Genomic DNA, 14,972 nt, shown 5'->3' on the forward strand with positions numbered 1-14,972 from the left:
GGGGGGGGGGTACCACATCCCCCTGGCTTGGCAACTGGTGCCTCCTGGGTCTGGGGGGGCACCCAGGGTCCCTCTGCAGCCAATCACCAAGCCAGGGCGGATTGGGGGAGGGGGCCCAGCACACTCCCTGGCAGACCCAGAAGTGGATAAGAAGTACTTGATCGCTTATTGGGACCTTCCATGCGCCCCAGCATTGCAAAGATCATGAGCTATGCTGCTACCTCAAGGTATGTAGAAAAGAAATTTTTAAAGCTGTGCCTGTGTCCGAATCACTGATTTGCTGAATCAGCATCGAATCTTCAGATTTGGATTTGGCTGAATTGAATCCGGGACAGTGATCCGAATCAACAGATCGAATCACTGTCCCCGATTCAGACCAAATCTGAATCCAAATTGAATAGGGCCTGTTTCGCACAGCTCTAGTACTTAGCACAGCAGAACTCAGATCCCATGTAGGGACTTGGGTACTACTAATGTACAAACAAGTGTAATTAAGGCTGGTCACTTTTAAAAGCATATACATGCTCACACTGAGTTGATTACTTGAAAAATTTGTACTTTTACGCACTGGAAACTACTCACAAATTTGACAAATGTGTTTAGCTGAATATAGAAAAGAAGGGGTTCAGGCACTCTACATAATAAAGGAGACAACAGTGAGGCTCACTCCGTGCCAGGTAGACCTGCATTTCAAGCACTTATCAAGAATGAAGGAGAATAGCGTTCAAGACTTTCTTTGGCTTAGGGGTAAGAGCCCTGTTCCAAATCAAGTATCATGGGAACATTTTGTGAATGGCACCTTTTGGAATTTAGCTCTAGACAGCTATAGTGATGCACTTCTTTCTTCAGTCTAATGAGGGCTGTCACATAGATGTTCTTCAGTTGCAGCTCAAGGATGAGCTCTGTATGGATTTCTAAGAAAAAAAAAATGCCCTCTCAAACTTTCCTGGTAAAGCTTATCAACCTAGATGTAGAATACTACCTTCTCCCACCACTGGACAAAACAGAGACCACCTGCTCCACCCCAAATCACAAACAGAAAGGGGCAGGCTTAGCTGTTAAGACATTCCCTAATCTGCCCAATTCACACCAGTGACTTGAATCTGGGCCTCTTCTCTCCTACATGAGTGTACATCATTGGCCACGTCTACACAAGTCGCTTTACTGAGCAGTAAACTAATCTACTGCACTGTAAAGCATCACTGTCTATACATGCAGGTGCTTACTGCTCAGTAAATTAATCTACTGTGCAGTAAATTTACTACAGAGTAAAGCCAAATAGCATTAAATTGCACATGTAGACATGCCCACTGTGTTGTTAATGCTATGGGGTAGCAGCCTATCTAGCTTGGACCAGTTCCTCCCTGGGCTTGAGAAACATTCAAGCAAAAGGTTTCAGCTTTGACAAATCTGCATTTTCAAACAAAAACATTGTGTTAAACCATTCCCAGCCAGCCTGACAGAGCATTCAGACCGTAAAAGAAAATTAAAGATGTTAGTTCCAAGAGCGTATTCTTAGAGCTGAATGCCTCTCCATCATAGTAAATAAAGAGCTGTAGGATGCAAGCTTATCTCACTGGCCCAGGAAGATTTAAACACCACACCCAGAGTCTGCTCAGACCCTTTTCTGAGGGCACTATTTACTGCCTGCATTGACAGTCTTCAGCAAGTTCCCAAATAAAACTGTTTGACACAGATCCAAGAGCTACCTTTGCCTTCAACCAAGGCCTTTCTGCCAGAGATGCCTTACTTCTAGTAGCTCTTTACCAGTGTTCCTGCAGGACTTTAACTGGGAGCCCCCTGCACCTTGCTCTGCCACAAAAACCTACAGACTTCCCACCCCAGCTGACCTCTTCCCACCTTTATACAACTTCATTTTGCATCAAGCAACCACCTGACCCCTTTCAGCTATGTCTGATAATCCTGTCTATCGCACCTAACACCTGTTCTTGGAAAAGTGCTGCCTCAAAATGAACACGGCCAGTTGGTCCCACACTGCCTGACAGATAAATTTCCTTTAGGAAGCACGATTTCATCACGATCGTTCATGCTGTGAGGGGTAAATGCTAAAAGAAACCCCCAAGCACTAGCTTTTGGAGCTGCATTCTCTCTCTCAGGTTTAACTGACATGATTCTTTTTTTCCAACAATAGCTATCATACTTGCAAGTGCTTAAGGGACTAGGGCAGGGCCACTAAGGGAACGAATCATTACTGGCACTAATATTATTTCTAGAATTTCACAATTTGGGACGTTTGGGAATCATTTAGCTAATTCCAATGCGTCGCTCAAAGCAATCAAACTAGTGGTAATCACAAGCGTATTTCAATGCGAGTGAAGCATCAGTCTCCACTCTTTCATGACTGCTGATTTACTGCTATCAACCAAGAAAACTGAACTACAGTGCACTGCACTTTAGCAAAGGTCCCAGACAGAGCCAAAGTCTTTCACTCTATTCTAAAATGCTATTAACCCTTTGAGTAAAAACCAATGAAACTGAGGGCAGAAAAAAAATCTCAAGACAGAATGAGATTGTAAATAGACTTCAAATTGCTGCTAGGCTGAAATTCCCCTCTGTACATTAGGCCAGCACAAGGAGCATGCATCACTTACACCCTACCAAAACCCCAAGAGAAGTTTATAAATCTAAGCATATGAAATATTGCAAATACCACGAACAGATAGAGCTGAAAGTTTAATTGGGACTTAGTGGTGCATAGCCCATGTGCTAAGTCTGTGTGCAGAGGGCAATTTCACCCTGAGTCAACAGGCTGCACAAGTTTGCTGCATATAAATAGGTATATTTTCAAACAGGCAAGCTGTACTCACCAAGTATTGCACTTCTGTCTTGACAGCAGCTGTGAGTCAGGCTACCTGTGCCTTTAACTATGGATACTGTTCAATTAGAAGCATCCAAAGAAAGCGTGCCAGGACTCAATTCTAATGGAAATGCCCCCTTCCCCCATAAGATGCATCATAAAAACAACAATCCTTAGACTGTCTGATTTGTGTAGATAGCAGGGTGGTGTGAAGCTTCAGTCCCTGATTCGATTCGGTGGCGATTCGGCCCGATTTGGTGGCTGAATCTCCGAATCTGATGACCCTTTAATCTCTCCAAATCAAATTGGAACCCTCTGAATCAATTCAGAGAGATTCAGGAAGATTCAGCAATTTGGACATAGACACAGCTTTAAATGTTTTTTCTACATACCTCAAGGTACCAGGGGGTTCATGAATCCTGCGATGGTGGGGTGCATGGAGCGTCCCACAGGAGTGTGGGGGGCTCCCCAGCAGACCTGGAAGTGGACCAGAAGTACTTCCAGGTCCGTCAGAGAGTGCGCTGGGGGCCACCCACCTCCCCCGGCTTGGCAACTGGTGCCTCCTGGGTCTGGGGGGGCACCCAGGATTCAGCTGAATCGAATCAGGGACAGTGATCCAAATCAATGAATTGAATCACTGTCCCTGATCGGGCTGAATTCGAATCCTAATTAAATAGGGCCTGCTTCGCACACCCCTGCTATATAGCACTTAAGGAATGTAATCCACGTAAGGATAGGATTTTCTAAAGGGCTCACTATATAGTTCTTCTCACATTGAAGTCAATGGTTATGGAGTGCTTTCTGAGCTCGGGATAAATACAAAATACTGCAGTCAACTGAACTGCCATTTACAGGTTTTCTTAGTGGTACATACTGCAGAAGATCTGTTTCTGTATATTCTCCTGCCTTGGTTTTACCAATTTTTTTTTTCATGAAAGAGTTGCCCTGTAAATGTTTTCTACATGTAGGTTTATAATGTATTACCCTTGCTTTAACAAGAGGCTAAACAGAACGAAAATGTTTGTAATACACGTTTGATTACTTACTCTGAATATTCAATCCTGTTTCATTGCAGTATGGTTCTTTGTAAATTTAAAACACAGAAATTAAATAACACTGTTCAGTATATGGTTATTGTATCACTTTAAGATCCCTTTACATTCATTTTGGTAATTGTTTTTGGGTCATTATTTTTCTGGGGTTTCTAAGAAGTTAGTGCTGAAATTCTATAACGGTTTCATATTTTCAGTGGGGAGAGAAATGAGTGCTCAGAGACTACGGAAGTTTTTTCTTACTGTATTTATAAGCCTCATCAACATTTGGGGATTCAGCTACATTAATCTGTGTTTAAAATCTCCAGCCAAAAATCTTCTGCATTGGCAGCTCCTCCTAAGCATTGTGACCACTGCAAATGCACTGAGGAACCTTTGTGAAGTACTTCAGTCACAATGAAGATTTGGCAATTCATTGCCAAACTTTCCAGTGCCTGGCCCCCGGGCCGGAGTCCAAAGCCCAGAGTTAGGCACAGTGGCTTCCCATACATCACATAAACAGAGGTAGGCACTTCAGAAAGGTAATTCAAAAACCTACACACCGGACAAGGACTCCAGTAGACCTCGTCTACAGGAAACAATAGATACAAGAAATTGCCTCCTAACTCCCGTTAGAGTTCAGGCACCTGAGTGAGAGCTTCAATGAGACACCTGCTTCTGCTCTGAATCCAAAGCCTGAAATTGTATCCCAAATGAGGGAGCCAACGTCATATTAGCAGTCACTCTTTTCTTGTACGGTTGTCTAAAGGAGGGGGAGATGGCAATATTGCCAGGAAACGAGTGCAAGAGAAAGCATGACTCTGTATGGCCTAGCAGCTAGGGTGCCTGGCTAGAGAAGAGAGGCTTTCCAGATCTTGCTGTGACAACTGCTTATGCATTTTACATTTAACAGTCATTGAAATTGAACCAGAAATAACTGGGAGCAGGGACTAGAGCAGAGGACTGTCTCCTTCCCAACCACTAGCCTGGAGCTATGGTCCTTCCTCTGTTCGGTCCCTCTCAGGTTCATGGGTTTGGGATATTTCTTGGCATAGTGGGCCAGCTTCAACTGCAGCAAGGCAGCCTCACCTGCAGCCCAGCACTCTTTTTTTTTTTCTTCCCCAGGGGGGGAAACGGGAAAAAGAGAAGGGGGAAGATAAGGGTTTCAGGCTAAAGAGAGCTTAAGATATTCCACTCCCAGGCCATTACACACAAGGTTGCAAACCGAGAAATAAAAGCAGCAGAGAGTGGGAAAAATCCTTACACACCAGAAAGTAAAAAAAAAAGACACAGCACCTTTCTTTTTGGCTGCTACATGGTTCTCATTCTGTTCCCTCATATATGTGCTCATGATACAATATAAAGTGTTGCATGTACATCTCATCTACAGCAGCCCCGTGTGCAGGTATAGTAGCTCAAATCCATTGACTTCACTTTTTACATACTATACTGTGTGCTGGCTTCAAAAAATATGGATCCTTTTTCATGAGGTTCTTTTCTTACACTAGTTTCCATTTTCATTGTACTTTTAAAAAGATATAAATATTGCACAGGGGAGGGGGAAGAAGGGGAAACCTGCCAGAAACCAAAGAGACTTTCAAGCAATTCATTTTTTAGTGCATCAAGGACTTGAGGGGAGAAAATCCTGCTGCCTTCTTGACATTCTGATACATCTTCATTGAATCCAGGTCATTGTTTTTCAAAGACTGACTAATCAAGTTGAGAGCTATCCTTCTATACAACTTTGCAACTACAGTTTGCACAACAGGACTTCAGTGCGCGTGCTGAGCTGGAGTGTTATGTAACAGGTCAGTCAGAAAGAGCTACAGCCCATTAAAATATACATTTGCATTGCTCTGGATAATCTTCTGCTCTGCACTATTTTTATATGATTTGCATTGCTTAAAAAGAGGCTCTTTTGGGGAAATCGTTTTTTGTCATAATTTAGCATATGCTTTGCCAAATCAGATAGGAACTTTTGTGGTTTTATATTTAAATGCATCAGACTGAAAATTGCAGTGATTTTCCGGGGGGCAGGGATCAGGTTTTAGTTTGAATGCATTAGCAGGGGCGGGCAAAATGCAGCCCAGGGGCCAGATGCCGCCCGCCAGGCCATTCTATCTGGCCTGCAGCGCCCCTAAAAAATTTAGAAAATTAATATTTATCTGCCGTGTGCTGCCCATCATGTGGCCCCTGATGGCTTGCCAAAACTAAGTAAGCAGCCCTCTGCCCAAAATAATTGCCTGCCCCTGCATTAAGGTGAAAGCTAATTTGAAAAATTCAAGAAAGAGCGAGGGCGGGGTAGGGGGAAGATACAAGAGAAAGGGATCTGTAAAATGAAACTATGTAGTTTTGGGGGTTTTTTTTAAATAATATGATCCCTTCAAGAGGAGAGGAGATGATATAAAACTGAACTTCAGTTTCACCTACAAAGTAGAAAGAATCCCTTTATTTTATATTTAGCTCTTAGAAGCCACAACATGGTGAATTTGAAGCATTCCCATCCAGGGAGCATAGCTACTCTCCTGATTGGAAATCCCTTTCAAGTGGCAGGAGAAAGTGAAAGCATCCAAAACAACAGTTATTGATCACAACACACTGGGGACCAGAGCAATGCAACAGTTTGATAGTAATGACCAGAACTGTCAGTACATCATGGATCTGGAACACTGACTGGCTTTTCACACTGGGTGAGGCCACAGAAGTCAATTGGGCAGAGCTGTGGCAGGAACAGCAACGTGCAAATCTAGTTCATTTTGGTTCCAACTTAATTTAGATCATTTGGCATTTTTAGGGGCACGATCAAAGTGTCAGAGAGTACAAAATAACAGCTCTACAGTCTTCAGACCATGCGTGTCAAAGATATGCCCTAAAACTATTTTACAGACTTCCAAGTCATTTGTCCGTATGTCCATCCAGAAAAGTTTTAAAAGCTCGTGAACCATGTGATGATTCTTAATTCCTGCAGAACCTGTGTGCGCCTGTGTGTATATTGGGATATATGCCCAGGAAAACAAGACTCTCTGGCAGCTCTATTGATATAAACCCAATATTAGAAAGCAGAGCTGATTAGTCTAGTGCTCGCCAACTGGTGGTCCACAGGCTGGGGAGATAAACATGTGGGCTAGGGACAGGCATTACACATAAACTGGTTTAAGTGATCAGAAACTGGTTTAAACCTATAACAGAACAGATGCTCAGTGCACATAAACCAGTTTGAAAATGGCTGAAACCAGTTTGAGATGAACCTGGCTGAATGTAGCATCAGACTTAACTGATTTGAGTCAAACCACTTTATGCAATGCCTGTCCCAGACCCCTTGCTGGTTTAAGATAAACCAGACACCCCCAGCATCCAGGCATGCTTTGTGCTGGGTGGGGCTCTCAGTTCCACAGCAGAGCTGGCCCCTCCCCTCTGCTCCCAGGCTGGAGCACCAGTAAAGATTGCAGGTACAGCAGGGTCTGCCTGCCCTACCCCGCCCCGCACCTGCTGCTGAAGCACCAATCCCCCACTCCCTCCTTTCCATCTCTGACAACATGGACCCCAGCCCCACAGACCCTAGGCATGTGGCATGCTAGCTAATGCTGAGAGGTGTCTGTGTATGTCTCCAATTTCACTGGGACAGGCAGACAGAACAGTGAACGCTTAGTGCTTTTTGGAGCTAATCAACAGGTCAGCGGATAAGCTGTTTAAGAAGAGTGTGAAGTAATGGAGAGAGCCTATTGTTTTGCTGATGAGGTGATAATCACTGTTATCATCTCCCTGCTGGCTTGTTTGACTGTCAGACAAGCAGGGAGAGGGAGACTGAAAAGATCCATATCATCAACAGATACATGTACTACACCCCCTCCCCCCCTTACCTCACAGTGCTAGCCCAGGGCTGGGGTCTTGCAACACTTCTGCCCCATGACCAGCCAGTGGGGGAAAACCAGGGGTGGTGCAGGCAGGGTCGGGGTTTACACCCTTCCCTAATCAGAGGTCCTGCTGGGGCCTGACCACACCCCCTCAGCTCAGCACTGTGCGAGGGAAGGGAGGGCTGCTCTAGTGCCCCCCCTCCCCCCAGCTTCTAGCCTGAACCAGTCAAGGCATGTGCATGAATTTCCTCAGTCCAGAGAGATGTCTGTTACAAATCAGTTCAGCCTAGCCAGGTTAGACTAACCTGCAAAGATTGAATCAATTCAGGCTCAGGCTTATTGAATGTCTTTCTCTAGCCCTGGTCTGCATTTCCTGCCTGGCCACCACTTCCCCCATTCCTCCTGCTACTGTGCTGGGCAGTGACTCCAGGCTCCCCGTCACTCCTCCAGCTTCCTTTTCCTGCCTCCACCCATGGGGCAGCATGGCTCATGGCATCCAGTAGATACTGGTATGTAGGGGCAAGGGAGTTGCTGCCTCAGCTTTCCACGTTGGGTGGAGGCAGGTTGCACTGTCCGCTCAGCAGGAGACTCTGGAGTCTCGTCCCCACAGCATGCAGCCTAGGGACTGCAGCTCATGTGACAGAAGCCGGATAGCCCTGGGCTAGCATGTTATTCTATGGACCACTAGGCAAAATGACAGTTGCATAGTCATGAAATTAAACTGTGAAACATGGTAAAATGGAAATGAGGCAGAAAGTAGCTAATTTCATTGCCAGCCAAGAAAGAAATGTGATGTTATTTGTAGGGCACCTTGTCCATAAACAACCTCCTTTTGTCCAAGAATTGTTTTGCTTTCACAAATCAACTGTGTGCTTAATTTTCACACAATATTCCCTAAATTCACAGATGACAGAATTAACATAGGCAAAGCACAGTGGTGTTTGGTTGGCATGTAAACATTATTCTCAGACATGAAAATGTATGAAATCTATTGATTTTGCACCTAACTGACAACATCCAGAAGTTGTTTCTGCAAAAGGAAACTACTTGCAAGTTTGACAGAAGTAGGAGAAGGGCAATAGTGATAAAATAATCAAATCTGTTGCAGTTCCAGAAAAAGCAGCTCTCCAGAAATACAGGAAAAGATGCACTGCGAATGGGATATAGGGCACGATTTTAAGTCTACTTACTTCGTAATTGGCAATTGCTTCTCTATCAAGGCCCCGTGTCACTGAGACTTCCCCAGTGTTCTCATTAATTTTGAAAGCTCCTTTTGGGTCTTGATCAACTCCCTTCCCAGAGATTCGAAACTTTGATCCCTCCGGTCTATCGCTGTTGATAACCTGTGCAGAGAAAGCAAACGAGTTAGGGTCCAATGGATCAAAAATGTTATGAACACTGTAATTTGACACACACTTTTTTTTTAAAGCTTTTTCCTCAAGTGGAAGAAAAGGCATAGTTGGTATTTTTATTTCTTCCCATTCAAAAATAAATATTTAAAATACAATTTCAATCTCACTGACAAAAGAGTGCACTTTTAATATTAGATATGGAAACAGTCAAGAGGATTAATCACAGGATCGTAATGCTAAGTATTAATGTATCCCTCTTGGCCCCTGTTACTTATTTTCCAGATTACCATTACCCTGCTGCTACAGAACATGCCCAATGAGGAGGGACTGTGATTTGATTTTATTTAAGAAGCAAGGATTTCTTAGGCAATATCTTTTATTGGACCAACTGAATCGTTGGGATAAAGCTAGGCAAGGTTTTGAATGCAAGACATTATTCATCAGGTCTCAACAGTAAGAGATCCATATTTGTCGTTTAAGTGGAGAAAGAAAACAACACGTTCATTTGGACTGGGATAAAAGTGTGGAGACTTGTTTTGTTGTGAGCAGCCATTAATATGCAGTGTTTGCTACTTAGGTGAAGGTTATTATTGATCTCAAATGAACTGAAAGAAAGATTAACATTGTGCTTCATATTTTCTCATGCCCCCATCTTCCTGCTGTCCTCCCTCGGTTGTTAAACCAAGTAAAATCTACTGAACACATCTGGGTGTTGTGCCCAGGAAACAGCTTTAATCACAAAGATGGAATTCCTGCTCTTTGCATGAGTATATTCTTGGCTTTCACAGCCTCCTTCCCCCATTTGAGAAAATCTCTATTCAAATGTATTAGTGGCAGAAGCGTGTGTAAACTTCTAGAACTACCAAGTGTTTGTCACAAGCGGCATGCTTTGCAAATTTGTATTTATACACCAGAATCTAGGAGGATTATAAATTAATCTTGCCCTTTAAGGCTGACAGTCTTGCCAAACCATTCCTTCCTATTGCTGTTTGTCCATGTTCTTTTTGTTTCTACCAATTTTATATTGTTAATGTTTCCACAGAAACAATAAGTCAAATATTTATGTGCTGGTCTGAATCACAGCTCAGGCAAAGGAAAGAAAAAGGCGGCACTAGGAATCTGGAACTACTCCCATTTGGAGGCAATAATTATGCAGAGAGTTTAATAAAGTCCCTGAGGAAATGCATGTTTGTTGCCACGTTGCTGTGGGTTCAGCAAAGCTGGTTTGCAGATTAGTGGGCACTGAGATTTTTTTATTAAACCCCAAAATAATTTCTCTCTCTTTTTATTTGTTTATTTTTTTAACTAAGGGCAACATTGCCCCAAGACACGAAATAAAATATTTCTGCAGACAAAGTTTCAGTTCTCCAAGAATTTAAAGGGAAATTTAAGAGCAAAACTCTGCTTCACCTTGTCTCCTCCTGCTTAAGAAACAAATGGATGGAGTTGTTCCTCATGTATTTCCCAATATGCTGCAGCAAAACAAGAGAGACACGATGGAACCTGGCACCTATCTTACCAACATGAGAAGCTTTCTTAAATTCATGTCATCTTTTGACAAAGGTTAATTAATATCAGGTTGTGAAATGGGTGAGGTCTATCTGGTATCACAATCTGTTTAACTCATCTGGGAACAGGCCATGACCTGTCTTCCACCTTAGCAGAGCCTTGGGTCCCACTTTTGCCGTATTTTGGGACAGAGTCCTTCTGCACACTCCTGTAACCACATGCCATCAGTTGGGCACGTGCAATTTCCACTCCTGCAGAAATTATATATAAGGTATTTTCAGTGTGACCGCAAACCTGAATTTTGCAGGGTGAATAACTGACCCATTCCCCTTATCAGAGCTCCAGGAAATAGAGAGCTGGGTTTGAGAATCCTAGCTCTTGTGGGAACTAGCAAGACCAGGCCCTTCTCTCCTACAAATCTACCAAAAAAGAAACACATCCAGGCAATTTTACCACTGGCAAGACTTGAAAGACTCTTCTCTGCGTTGGTACCACCTCCCAACGCAAGTCACTTCTAGAATCCACTGCTGCAAAATGAAATCCCGACAATAAGAATGGAGATTAAATTGCCCCACCACTACTTTGGCTTTAGAAGTTTGCTGGTAACATCAGTGCATTTGGGAATGACATACAATAGCTGCAGGCATGGGAAGCACAGAGAAGCGCAGGTCTTGCATGCATACTATTCTTTGGGAACAGCAGTGACAATCGATATAATTCTTTTTTTCCCCCAAGTTTGATTTTTGTAATGTTTAATTAGCCACAAGAGGGAGCTCCATGCTCTCAGCAATATAATCAGAACATTAACATCCTCTAATTAAGATTCTTATAGAATGGCTCTGAAGTTCAAAGAAAGGGCATTCCCCAGTCCCAGATAAGTCCCATGCAGATGAAAAAGTTGAGTAAAAATCAGACGTAATTTGCCATATGTTTTGGTGTTTCACCAAGAACAGGGAGGACTTTCTGACATCAGCTCTGAGAAACTCTTCATACAGAACAGTGTCTTAAATAGTACTGTTTATGCTAAGATTTCGAGGTATATCACAAAGGTGGACAGCAGCCTCCATTTCCAGATGGGGCGAGTGAAGCAAGGAGAGCTAAGGCTAAAAATGTTGGCCTCTGGGTGCGACACTTAAGCTGCATACTTTTCAGAGTTGCTGAATGCCTCGGGTTCAAAATGGGACACTTGTTTCAGGAGACTAAGGATGGATTTAGGGACTTCAGCACAGCTGTCAAAGGTTGCAAGCTTCTGCCCAAGGTTGCACAAGAATTCTTTGGCAGCATACAGAATAAAACCTCAGACTCCCTGATGCTTGGCCTCCTATTACTAGGCTACGCTACCTTTAGGGGGACTAAGGGCTGCAAACATGATGTAAGCATAACAGATACAAAATCCATACTGCATTCCAGAAGTTATAAGTTTCTTGGCAATAGTTTTGGAAGCAGGAAGCGAGGGCCTGATCTTGTAAGGTGCAGAGTTCTTTCCCTCAGGTGCTGGATTGCCTCATGTCATTAATTGCAGCGGGAGTTGCAAATGCTCAAAATCCTGAAGGACCCAGTCCTCAGTTATCCCTGCATGGATGAGCTGGGCTGTGGTAATGCTTGTTCAGCTGATTCTTTAGCCATGGGGCCTTCAATAAAAATAACCTGCATGAGGGTCTCAAAGTGTGGCAAACCCTTCTAACATGTATAAGCATTGCAATGGAAATTAATGGGTGTTAGGTGTCGGGATGTGCGAAGCAGGTTCTATGCAATTCGGATTCAGCCTGAATCAGGGACAGTGATTCAACTTGTTGATTCAGATCACTGTCCCCGATTCGATTCAGCCGAATCCGAATCTGAAGATTCAATGATGATTTGGAGAATCGGCGATTCGGACATCGACACAGCTTTAAAAGTTTTTTCTACATACCTCAAGATGCAAGGTGTGGCTCATGATCGCTGTGATGCTGCGGCACATGAAGCATCCCACAGCAGTGCAGCGTGGCCTTCCACGTGCTCGGCAGCAAACCCGGAAGTGGACTGGAAGAACTTCTGGTCCACTTCCAGGTCCGTCGGGGAGTGCACAGGGGGTCCCCCCCATTCCCCCCCAGCTCGGTGATCAGGCGCAGGGGGACCCCAGACCCAGGAGACACCAGTCGCCAAGACAGGGGGTATGGGGGGGCGGGCCAGCGTGCTCCCCAGCAGAGCCGGAAGTGGACCAGAAGTGCTTGTAGTCCACTTCTGGGTCCGCTGCCGAGCACACTGGGGAGTGCCCTGCACTTCTGTGGGATACTCCATGTGCCCCAGCATCACAGCTACCTAGAGGTATGTGGAAAAAACATTTATAGCTGTGTCTGTCCGAATCTCTGAATCTTTCCGGAACAATTTGAAGGGCTCCAATTCAATTCAGAGAGATTAAATGGTCCTCTGATTCCATTCGGATTCAGAGATTCTGCCACTGAATCAGGCCGAATCTCTGCTGAATTGAATCAGGGACCAAAGTTTCGCACTGCCTAACTGGTGCCTAACTGCCTTTGAGGCTCTAGGGTATGTGTGTTTCTCTGTGCTTCAATTCACCTAGAAAGTCTATCTGCAAAATGGGGGCAATAGCATATTCCTGCCTCAGACGGGCACTGGGAAACTAGAGATATTAAAGATTCCATGATACTCCAATAATAGGCTTGTGAAGGTCATATGACTAACATCCTAGGTGGACCAAAACCTTGCCATAAAAAAACCCCAAAAAACTTAAGACAAAGGATTTGGATTCTGATCTATTTAAAAGAATAGATTCTACATGCAGAAACTTTCCTCAGTTAATACAGCTTGCCTCCTTTTGAATCTTGGCCAAAACATATTTACCAAGCACTATTTTTCAGCTGACATTATGTATCCCTTCCAGCTAAGCTCATTTCAGCATTGCGATCGTTCAGTTGTTATGGGCTTATCACAAAAGTAAATCAGTGTGTTCTCAAGAGAAGGAGAGGAACAGATAAAGGAACAAAAAAAAATGACATCCCCAAGAGATAGATTTTTATAGTTCTGCAACTGCAGCAATTCTGCCATCAACAACATTATTAGCAACTATGGAAGTGCTGTTGTGTAATTAGTCTTCTAACTTGAAATATTTCTACAATTTCTAAATTCTTAGCACTGGCTCCCTCTGTATCAAAAATACATGAATTTAATTCTTTGTCTAGATGGATGGCTTTCCCTATCTGCTTGTTTCTTCCTTACTGGTATTAAAGCCACTCATACTATTAGCATTTATACTATAGCAGCACCTAAAGGACATGAGCAGAGTTCTCTGAAAATTCGCCACTGAAATTGGTTTTTGACACAGTGCTGGAATATGACAAACATAATGTTGTAAAAAGTTCCTGCGTTCTGGAGGAAAATGTCATTCTTTCATTAAAGCACAAAGACCCAAATCCATGCTAATTCAACTTGAAAAGGCTGTCATGATGACTCATGGATGTCATAGCTTGGTTTCCTCGTGTCCCAGTTTTTCTCTATGGGCCAGGCTCCCCAGACACTCTACCTCTGTGATACATAGGGGTCAGAAACTCCAAAAGGGGAGACTTCACTTGCTGTTTTATAATCATGTAACTGATGGCCCATCACTATTACACGAGAGATGTTCTTTGATCTCACAAGTGCTTTTAGCTAAAAGCAGTGCAATTGAGTTAATTTGTGTCCTTAGACATGATGTCAGCGGGAAACATAGGGCTAAATTAGTCTCCTGAATTTCCATCTGTCTTAGGGTTTTCTTTAGAGTCCATTACTCTTATCTAAGTGAAGTAGTCACATCATGCCTAAAACTACAAATCAGAAAACTAGAATAAATCTTTAGCTCATATTAACATACATGCACAGAGCATCTATGCAGTCAACTCTGTTAGAACTTCTTTCTAAAATATGTTATTAACTGAAATGCAATTGGAAAAAGGACTATCCCAAAACAAATGATGGGCTGATTAAGATAATCAAGGAATATATTTCTAAGCACCTAGAGGATAATGTGATCAGGCAAAATCAACATGGATTCATCGAGAGCAAGTCATGCTAGGCAAATCTGATTTCCATCTGTAACAGAGGACAGGCTTTGTAGATGGGGCACAGCAGCAGAGGGAATATACCTCAACTTTAGCAAGGCTTCTGACACTGTTTCCCATGACATTCCCTTTGGTTAAGCTAAGAAAATACAGCTTAGACAAAACTTCTGTAAAGCAGGCACATAACTGATTAGATCATCATATTCAAAGAACAATCATAGTTTCATAGTTTCTAGGGTCAGAAGAGACCTGAGAAGATCATCTAGTCCGACCCCCTGCCATGGCAGGAAAGAGTACTGGGGTCAAACGACCCCAGCAAGGTGTTCATCTAACCTCCTCTTAAAAACCCCCAGGGTAGGAGCCTGCACCAC

General features: G+C 43.4%; 1 protein-coding gene across 1 annotated transcript in view; it reads right to left on the reverse strand.

Moving 5' to 3' along the window:
- Positions 1–14,972, reverse strand: part of CDH13 (cadherin 13) — a 948,741-nt gene that overhangs the window by 512,512 nt on the left and 421,257 nt on the right. The window contains exon 5 of the mRNA XM_019505469.1: positions 8,894–9,046. Coding sequence (XP_019361014.1) covers positions 8,894–9,046 — 153 coding nt within the window. The remainder of the gene's footprint in view (positions 1–8,893; positions 9,047–14,972) is intronic.

The sequence above is a fragment of the Gavialis gangeticus genome, unplaced genomic scaffold, assembly GCF_001723915.1.
Source record: "Gavialis gangeticus isolate Ggan-Ray unplaced genomic scaffold, GavGan_comp1, whole genome shotgun sequence".
Classification (NCBI taxonomy): Eukaryota; Metazoa; Chordata; order Crocodylia; family Gavialidae; genus Gavialis; species Gavialis gangeticus.